The sequence below is a fragment of the Boleophthalmus pectinirostris genome, unplaced genomic scaffold (genome assembly GCF_026225935.1).
Source record: "Boleophthalmus pectinirostris isolate CB_2022bp ecotype Guang Dong unplaced genomic scaffold, ASM2622593v1 HiC_scaffold_1, whole genome shotgun sequence".
In the NCBI taxonomy this organism is placed as follows: Eukaryota; Metazoa; Chordata; class Actinopteri; order Gobiiformes; family Gobiidae; genus Boleophthalmus; species Boleophthalmus pectinirostris.
This window is the reverse complement of record NW_026570970.1, coordinates 1,258,286-1,268,656: the sequence shown is the minus strand read 5'-3', so window position 1 is coordinate 1,268,656 and position 10,371 is coordinate 1,258,286. Positions and strand designations below refer to the sequence as shown.

Genomic DNA, 10,371 nt, shown 5'->3' with positions numbered 1-10,371 from the left:
CTGTATGACCGGAGCAGGAGCTGTGTTCATTGCCGGCAGTAAGTCAGACCTGTTCCCGGTGCATGTTGGACTCCGCCAGGGCTGCACCTGTCACCGGTTCTGTTCATTGTATTTATGGACAGAATTTCTAGGCGCAGTCAGGGGCCGGAGGGGGTCCGGTTTGGGGACCACAGGATTTCATCTCTGCTGTTTGCGGACGATGTTGTCCTGTTGGCTTCATCGAACCAGGACCTGCAGCACTGGGGCGGTTTGCAGCCGAGTGTGAAGCGGCTGGGATGAAGATCAGCTCTTCCAAGTCCGAGGCCATGGTTCTCGACCGGAAAAAGGTGGTCTTGCCCTCTCCGGGTGGGTGGGGAGTCTTTGCCTCAAGTGGAGGAGTTCAAGTATCTCGGGGTCTTGTTCACGAGTGAGGGGAGGACGGAAGCGTGAGATTGACAGGCGGATCGGTGCAGCTTCGGCAGTGATGCGGTCGCTGTATCGGACCGTTGTGGTGAAGAGGAGCTGAGTCGAAAGGTGAAGCTCTCGATTTACCGGTCAGTCTTCGTTCCTCCTCTCACCTCTGGTCATGAGCTCTGGGTAGTGACCGAAAGGACGAGATCACAGATACAAGCGCTCGAAATGAGTTTCCTCCGCAGGGTGGCTGGGCGTCTCCCTTAGAGACAGAGTGAGGAGCTCAGTCACACGGGAGGAGCTCGGAGTAGAGCCGCTGCTCCTCCACATCGAGAGGAGCCAGTTGAGGCTCGGGCATCTGTTCCGGATGCCTCCTGGACGTCTCCCTCGGGAGGTGTTCATGTCCCACCGGGAGGAGGCCCCGGGGAAGACCCAGGACACGCTGGAGGGACTATGTCTCTCGGCTGGCCTGGGAACGCCTCGGGGTCCCCCCGGAGGAGCTGGAGGACGTGTCTGGGGTGAAGGAAGTCTGGGAGTCCCTGCTTAGGCTGCTCCCCCCGCGACCCGGCCCCGGATAAACGGAAGAAAATGGATGGATGGATGGAGTCTCACGGGTGGTTTTTGGTGTTGGCTCTGTGCTAGTTTTTCATGAGGACCCCCCTTGAAAACGAGATGGTGACACATCTCAAGGGGCTTATCCTCCAAACAAATTCAATTCAAATTCAATTTAGTTTTTTTTTTGGAAAAGAGGAAGGTAAACTTCCAAGAGAATCATGGCTTCGTTTTCGTTTGGGACAGTCTTCTGTAGTCTTTATGAACTCTTCAAAGTAGTTTTTGACTTGTTCGTCCTTGATGCACAGAGCTCCTCCAGGCCTTTCGTACTGTGATGGACTTCTATTGTTATCTGCGATGCAGGTCCAGTGGATAGTTTCATAAGTGGTTATAGCCCATTTGGAGTGATCTTTTGTGTTGATCCACACTCCAACATCTGTGCTGACCTCTTTTATGTTAACCACGTTATAGCCTATATAACAGAAGCTCTTGTCTCTTTGACCATTATGGTCCCAGGTCTGAGCGTTCATGTCACTTTTAAACTCTTCAGCAAGCTGCACGTACAGGTCTCCAACTGAATAAAACACAGAAACACTCTTTAATATCACGCAGCTTTCACCAATGGCTCTTCTCATTTTCTTACCTTCAGCTGTTTTGCCAGTTTTTTTTGCCAGGATCTTTAGCTCCTTTCCATCTTTGGTCTTTAGATCTTGGAGTTTCTCGTGGTCAGAGTCACTGCGAGTGTCTGGGCTTTTTTGGACTGCATCCTTTAGCTCTTTGTGGAAGTCAACAGGAAGGTCATGATCAAAAACAAGAGCTCTGATGTTCTGTAGGTGTCTCCCTGAAGCAGAGGAACAGAAGCAGAAGTGTGATGTTTATAATAATAAATAATAAAACCTTTTATTTGCCAGACACTTTCTAGACACTCAGGATCATCTTGCAATAATAAAATCTAAAGCATTCAGTTCAATTTACAGTAAAACAACATGAACTCTTTCTTACCTACAGTCTTGAGATCATCATAGCCCAGAGTCACACACATGAAGGTCTGAGCATTTGTATAACCACTATCAGGCCAGAAAAGGTTCTGGTCCCTCCTGAACGGAAACTGAGGAGTGCTGTGAGTGAACCACAGACCGGTTCCAGTGCTGCTGTCCCCCATCACCACACCTGTACAGAGACAGAAACATCACCTGTACAGACAGAAACATCACCTGTACAGAGACAGAAACATCACCTGTACAGAGACAGAAACATCACCTGTACAGACAGAAACATCACCTGTACAGACAGAAACATCACCTGTACAGACAGAAACATCACCTGTACAGAGACAGAAACATCACCTGTACAGAGACAGGGACATGATGTCACACATGTACGTCTCTGACCTTTGCTGTGTCCATACTCTGATCCACTGTTGGATCCTGGAGGTTGGTCGTTGTAGCTCAGGAAGCCAAAGGATTCGTCCTGAAACAGAAGCTGCTGTGATGAGGACGTCACTGTCACTGTTTGTGTTTCTATTCTATTCTCTCTTCTATTCACATTTGACCAAAAATGACACTGTTACAGCTCTCAGAGGTCAGTGAAGAGGAGAAGGGTCTTGCCTAAGGACACAACAGCAGTAGTCTGATAAACCAAACTGTACCATGTCCCGCACTGATTTGAGCATGGGGCTGAGAGTGTTCCTCAGGATTTCTGTGATGGATTTGGCAGTTTTCTCTTCACATTCTTGCTGATATAAACATACTCGTCGCCCTCAGCGGTTTGAGTTTGAGTTCGAGTTTGAGTTTGGATGTGTCTTTGTTGTCCTTTGGTGCTTTATACAGAATGTACCTGCAGAGACACAGGACGTAACAGAACAAAGACACAGCCAGCGACGACTCTGGGCTAAAACCAAACATATTCACTTTCTCACCAATCCACTTTGTCGCCGTTTTCATCTTTGCAGCTCACGTCAGTTCCTGCAGCCTCAGAGCTCCAGAGCATCACCAAACTCACCACCAACCACTTCATGACTCCTGCAAGAAACAGCAGCTGTGTCATAAGAGCAGGACACGTGAGACACTCCAGCCTCGTGTCCACTGCTTCTGTTTGGAGCAGATTGGAAGTGTCTCCAGTCTCTAAAGTGAACAGTATTTCCAGTGCATAAAGCACATAACAAGAGCCAAGTCCATCACGTGTGGTTAACACAGAGGGTAAAACGTGACGTCGAGACGCAGGGAAGTGAAATAAATGCAGAAAACAACACATGATAAAGCAGAGGTAGTTTAGAGTTTACATGAGCTACTCACTGGACAGGAGGAATTCAAATACACTTTTAATTTGATTTATTAAAGAAACATGAGTTATGTTTGGAAGACGTCAGTGTCTCACGGAGCAGAGTCCTGCCCCTCCACCCCAGTGTCCCTCACACACAAAAACTGAAATACACTTTTTGTACGAAACATCACCAGTGCAACTTTTTTCAACTGGTCAGAGTCAGAGAAAAAAAATGTGATTCTGACATTAGTGGGCTGATCGTAAACTTTATATGACAAAATCTAACACCTAAGAGGTTCATCATTTTGGTAACTTCATGTCAAAGTGACATTTTGAAGAGAACTCTTCATGAAAAAGTTATAAAAAAAAATAAATAAATAAACGTTTAACACTTTTACAGAAGTTTAAAAATCAAAACACAGAATTTGTACAAAACATTTTTTTTCAAATTGACTTTACTCAAAAACAAAACATGGCCCAAAGTCCGTCTTCACACTGGTCATAGAGTAAAAAAACAAAAAAAGTCTAAGAATGGAATGATCACAGTTTGATCAAATTGGCAGGAGGTGTCGTGGGACGATTTTTATGGCAACTGAAAACAGAATGTGTATGAAACACTGGAGTGTTTCAACAAAGAACAGGGGTTAAAACTGTTACAAAACTTTCAGCACTGATTTAAACTGGACCAGTTTGCAGACGCAGGTTAGTGAAAAGTGACGGAAAATCTAAAGACAACAGCAGAAAAGTCCAGATAAACTATTGAGGTTATGATCTGCACGATGCTTTGGACGGAAACAGAGAAGTAAAGGAAACTGAGTGGAGTTTAACTGTTCTTCAGTCAGAAGAGACAGTGTTACGTGTTTAGGTTCAGTCACTTTATTTGGACCTGGAGGTACGTTTATTTTGCAGATTTGAGGCTGGTCCCACATTTCCCATTTCATTTGTCCACAATAAACTCAACACACACACATAAAAAACACAATTACAGATAAAGTGTTACAGAGCTCCAGAGCTGAACGGTTTTGTTCCATAAATCATTCATTCATTCATCACACTTGGCTAAAAATCACAATAAATCTTAAATATATATTTAAAAAACATGTTTTTCCAAGACAGGTACTAAAATCAAGTAGATAAATAAATTATAATGTATTCATAAGTGCAACAGCAGCTGGAACGAAGCTCCTTTTAAAGTGATTCGTTCTAGATCTTGGGAGTAAAAGTCTGTGACCGGATGGACGCAGCTGAAACTGTGAGTGTAGAAGACGCTGCTCGTCTTTGAGAACAAAGGTCCACAAACTTTTTTGAGCCACAAACTGGACAATATTTTCACAGAGCGACCTTTAAAGTGTGGAGGATAAATACGACAAAATAAAATGACACGACCAACACAAAAACTGTGGGTATTTTGTAAAATATAATAATAAATGTTTCCAAAGACGTCTGTTTTTGGCTCATTTTGCAGCTTGTGGGTTTAATATTAGTGTAAATGAGAGAGTCACAGACGGATGGAACAGAGAGAATTTGGTCATTTTTCTAAATAAAACATTGTTCAGACTCAGATACTAAATAAAATGGAAATAATGTAAGTTCTTTATTCTTTCTGTGTGGTCCGGTACCAAACCACCCCCGGCCGGGAGTTGTGGACCAGTGTAACTGTTGAGTCCAGAGAGTCCAGACGACTCTGACGATGGACAATCACCTCACCTCCATTTAACCAACTGATTCAGGTCAACTCTATTGTTTTAGTTTTTTAGAGATGGTCCCAAACCATGAGACCAGTGAAAACATCCAAACTGATTCAACAAACGTTTTGTAGAACAGCGTCATCATGGTTCTGTCTACACGGTAAAAATACAACTTCCTCAAAAACGAAGGGCTGGTGCCTCTTTTAAACACAGCAGCACAATTATCGTCAAAGCTCAATTTAGAATCAGTGATTATTCCAAGACACTGACAGGAGTCCACACACTGACTGCTCCTTTACATCTGTGTCGTCATTCTGAGGAGCACCTTTCTGAAAGTGAAAAATCATGTCCTTCGTTTTGGACACAGTGAGATGCAGATGTGACGCTTCACACCAGTTTGTCTGTAGGTGAAAGTTTCCTACAGAGTCAGACCTTTTGAAAGAGCGACTTAAGGTACTTTTGCTGCCGCTGCTCTTCTCCTAAACCCGCCTGATTATTAACACTTGATCGATGATGATGAGTGTAAAATAGAACGGACAGAAGTACTTACCAAATGTAGACACAGCGTTCGGTTCAAAAGCAGACGTGGTGTTTACTGAAGACCTGAAGAACTCTCCCTCTGACCTGTCTGTGTGTAACTCAGTCTTTTATCCTGCTCCAAACTTTGACCGTTTTCTTGATAACATTGTGCTGGTCAGTCGTTATTCAACTGCTGTAAAAGTAATAGTAGTTATCATATTTTGATTACATGTGTCAGTCAAATAAAGCCTGAACATGACTCCTTACAAGGCCAACGCTTCACTGCAGAGACTCTGATAGTCAAAAGAGCCGATACCCACAGACTAAAACTCTATTCACATTAAAGTCTCATGTGAACACGAGTGACACTGAGCCTTTCCTGAACACTTCTAAATGTTCTGGATCTGTTCAGATGGTGAACGTGACAAACAAACAAACCTTTGGAGCGGTGGAGGAGCCTGTGGGAATTAATTTCTGTATTTTTAGTTTTTCATTCATGTTAATTCACCATGCAATGTGGAAGGGGTTCAATGTTCTTGTACATGTGTCATAAAGAGAAGTCAGTGTCTGAACTTTAAAATGTCAATGAGTTTGGGACATGTTCTGATGGACTTTGTGATGTATATGAGACATAAAGGGGGAGTGTCTGAACTCTTTAACATATGACTATCTGTGGTTACACTGTCTAGGTCAACATTTCTGTGAATTTCCTGTAAATACCAGTTACAGTTTGTCAATATTGTGACGAGATGGTCAGTATAAAGCTGTCAGCTCTTCTTGTACTAGGAGGGGTGACGTGGAGAGATGCTGTGTGAATCAACTTGAATCAAGATCTGTACCTGTGTGAGCCTAATAAAGAGACATGTTTCTGAACACCTTTAATCCTTCTGGACTCTCTTTTAAGGCTCTTTTCAGGCTCCTCCAGAAGAAGCTGACAAGCCATACATTTAATCATCTTAATAATAAAAGATATTCACATGACATTTACAGATCAATACTCAAACGAGTCATAATCATAATCCTGTAAAATCCATCTAACTAACAAACACAAACTGTAAACAAGTGTGTGTTAGTTCCAGAGTAGTTTCAGTGTAGTTAGCTCCTCCTGCAGGTATAAGGAAGTGTCACCAGCGTCTGACAGAACTGAAGAAGCAGCTTGGACGAGCCGAGAAACGTCTTCAACCAAACTCACTTCTGTCCAGTCGACAAACTGATTTTTCTCCTCTCATGTTCCTCCAAACTGTTTTTGTGGATCTGTGAAAAACCTTTGACACCGTTAAGTCGTGTTCAGGTTTATATACAGATATTTGTGTGTTTTAATTATGATCATGTGAATATTTAACTGTGTATCTGAACTTGTATTTTAATGAAATGACTTTTACATGAATGTGTGAGATTTTAGGCCTTATTACCTTTATGTGTCGGGGAAGTGCTGATGAAAACCTGCCTTTTGTCTAATTCAGGAACATTTACATTATTTAAACTGTTTATTAATGTGAAAACTGAATCAATCAATAAATAAATACACAATAGTGACAATATTCACAGCATGAACAGTTCACATTATCTTCTTAATAATAATAATAATAATAATAATAATAATAATAATAATAATAATAATAATGAGAGGTTGCTGGTTGTGTAACGTACGTACACTTACATATTCACACGTTTGTCAAAATACTCCACATGCATCAAACATAACAGAATCCAGACAGTCCAAAGAGAAAAAGAGAAAAATATACACATACAGTACTACAAATACATCCTGTGTCAAGGGAAAAATGTCCAGTTTCCCTCTAAGTTTAAATAAAATCTTTCTACTTGGACATGATTGGACAGAGACACCAACAGATTTACGTATTTGGGAAGAAAACACACACTTCAGCTGTGTGTAACTCGGTCTTTTATCCTGCTCCAAACTTTACCGTTTTCCTGATAACATTGTGCTGGTCAGTCGTTATTCAGCTGCTGCCCACAGACTGGAGATAAACACAAATGTAGTAAAAGTAATAGTACTTATCATATTTTTATGACATGTGTCAGTCAAATAAAGCCTGAACATGACTCCTTACAAGGCCAACGCTTCACTGCAGAGACTCTGATAGTCAAAAAAGAGCCGATACACCAATACTCACAGTACAATACTCACAGTACAATACTCACATTACAATACTCACACTAGACTCTCATGTGAACACGAGTAACACTGAGTCTTTCCTGAACACTTCTGAATGTTCTGGATCTGTGTCAGATTGTCCATTGCCAATGTTCAGTTTTTTCTGTTTCTGAAGTAAAGTCCGACTTCTCTCAGGACGAGGTCATTCTGACTCCTGCATGAGTGAGAAATATATGAACGTTTTACATCAGCTACAGTCATTTGGATAAAAACACAACAAAAGACGGACGAGACAACTGGAAGTTTTAACTTCTGGGGCGTTGTTTCTCTGGAATGTTCTTTGTCCAGCAGAGAAGATAAGGAGGACCTGTGCGTCTCCCTGGTTCTGTGTCCTCTGGTCACAGGTCTGAGCTGAGGCTCTGCTCACTCATGATCAGTGTATTTTCTGTTGTGAAGTTTGTGTGGCGAAGGCAATGAGGTGAAGTCTTGGTTAAAGTTGAGTTTGGTTTTGGAGGATGTTGGGTGAATTCCTTTACACTTGCACATTATGAAGCATTAACAGTTTTACACAAATACTTTAGTTTATTTCATTTATTTGGCAGGAACCAGGTACAGGAGCATTAATAAAGAAACACTGAACCAGACTAAAGCTCAGAGCAAATGTCCACCCACAGTCCCCGAGACACAAAACAACAAACTACAGCACAATACAAAAATACAGTACATACAAACAGTTATAAAAAGTACAATGACATAAATATTAATATACTTATTAATATTATAATCTCTCCCTGCTCCTCTGTGCCCCTGATCAGGTCTGATTTACTTCAGTCATGGGTGTTTTTTCTTACATTAGTTGCACTTCATGTTGCCTAGCAACCATGTAACATATTTTTTTGTTTGTCACAGACAAATGAAATTTGGGTGGTGAATAGATCTTGTTGTTCCAAAGTTCATTTTTCACGTATAGCCATAGGCGCAATGTATTTTGATTTTGCAGGGGGCGCTGTCGCGCCATTTTTTTTTTTAGATTTTGTGATGTGGAGTATTTGTAAATTTGGCTGTTTTTTAATGTTTTTGCAAAATTTGGTGAGTCGCTGAACTGTGCTCAGGGTGGTGAGGAAAATAACACCTATGGTATATATATATATATATATATATATATATATATATATATATATATATATATATATATATATATATATATATATATATATATATATATATATATGTCATTGGAAAGTGCTCGTGTCCAGTAACGCACCTGTGGGGTCCATTTACAATGATGAGCGCACAATGTCAAGTGCGTCCTATGTTTTGGGGTGAACAATAACAATTAGGCCGCTGTCACAGCCAGGGATGATGCCACCGTGTCATGTCAGTGTAACGGACTAGGGCTGGGATATGGCAGTGATCTGTGCAATCAGAAGAAGGTCCCGCAGGAGTGAAGGTGTGTGAATAAAACAAAGAACACAAAATCAGTTCAAAGATGTATATTAATGATATAAATTCAGAGTATAAATATATCAGGGTATGAATAATAGAAACATATTTATTATATTATATTATTATTATTATTATTGATATGTATATATTGGTATGATTTAACAGAAACAAAATAACACACACAAAAAAATGACAAAACCAATAATTGTCTTTCCAAGTCAAGAGTCCAGTTAACAGGCAGAGGTAGAGGGTGATATAGTCCATTAAAGTTATTGTAATCCAAAGAGAAGAGTTATTGTAATCCAAAAGAGAATAGAGTTCCGTTGTTATGAAAGGGGTGTTTTTATTCTACTGCGATTTCATGCGGCGTTCTGTAGCTCGCCATCCAGTGTAGTGTTGTTGATGTGCAAGAGAATGATCCAGTGTGGGGAAAAAACCTGACCTAGAACAGGGTCAGTAAAACAAAAATTAGCAATAAAATAAATTAACTTAAATTAGCCTTAGCTGGAGTAATAAACCATTACTAAAGGAAATGAAAATTCAATACACACAAAAATAAACATCTGCTTATCATTTGACTAATAATTAATAAACTAAAATAATACTACAAAAATATGGTGCACCTTTAACAAATAAATCAATATCAATAGGATTTATGATCAATTCAATGTCTTGTTGTTGCGCAACCGGTTGTGTTCAAAACAATCATTGCCGCTTGGGCTCGTGCTGAAAAGTAGCAAACATTCTATTAATGTTCGGGGTAATCAATAAAAAATTTGTCTGTTCAATGCGAATGGTGTTGGTGAAGCGTTCGGGTTGAGTGAAAAGTACAATAAAGCGGGAATTAAACTAAAAAGTCCATTTGTTTGCTGCGCTGACGGCGTTTGTTTGTGAGAGTAGTGGCCGTTAGCTTAGCTGACTACGTGGGTGTTGACAGGTTCACACAAATTGCAGAAATCTTTCGGGAGGAGGTAGTTTTGTCACTCACCGTTGAGATGTGTTCTGAGGGGAAACAAAGAAGGGTGTATCGGTGCCGGTAAATCTTTATCAGATCCGTGGTGAGGCGTCCATTTCCAAACAGTTAGCAGCAGCGCTGTAGCACCGGAGGAGAGGAGCAGGAATGTGTGTGTGTGTGTGTGTGTAAATGTGTGTGTGTGTGTGTGTGTGTGTGTGTGTGTGTGTGTGTGTGTGTGTGTGTGTGTGTAAATGTGTGTGTGTGTGTGTGTGTGTGTGTGTGTGTGTGTGTGTGTGTGTGTGTGTGTGTGTGTGTGTGTGTGTGTAAATGTGTGTGTGTGTGTGTAAATGACTCTGCAGATAAATACTGATGTGTTGTCACATATTACATGTCGTATTTCTCTGGCCCAGGAGCTCAGTCACACGGGAGGAGCTCGGAGT

General features: G+C 41.1%; 1 protein-coding gene across 3 annotated transcripts in view; it reads right to left on the bottom strand.

The window, feature by feature from the left end:
• Window positions 1-396: 396 nt before the first annotated feature.
• LOC129407590 (plancitoxin-1-like) overlaps window positions 397-10,371 on the bottom strand; it is an 80,810-nt gene continuing 70,835 nt past the window's right edge. Inside the window, exons 1-7 of one of the 3 annotated variants that reach the window (XM_055149078.1) lie at window positions 5,443-5,501; window positions 2,861-2,963; window positions 2,591-2,778; window positions 2,334-2,412; window positions 1,945-2,112; window positions 1,586-1,783; window positions 397-1,516 (exon numbers count right to left, since the gene is read on the bottom strand). In XM_055149078.1, coding sequence (XP_055005053.1) covers window positions 1,113-1,516; window positions 1,586-1,783; window positions 1,945-2,112; window positions 2,334-2,412; window positions 2,591-2,614 — 873 coding nt within the window. In that variant the 5' untranslated portion in view covers window positions 2,615-2,778; window positions 2,861-2,963; window positions 5,443-5,501 and the 3' untranslated portion in view covers window positions 397-1,112. Of the gene's footprint in view, window positions 1,517-1,585; window positions 1,784-1,944; window positions 2,113-2,333; window positions 2,413-2,590; window positions 2,779-2,860; window positions 3,160-5,442; window positions 5,502-10,371 lie in introns of those variants that run through there. The other 2 variants (XM_055149082.1, XM_055149085.1) reach the window with 2 other exon arrangements.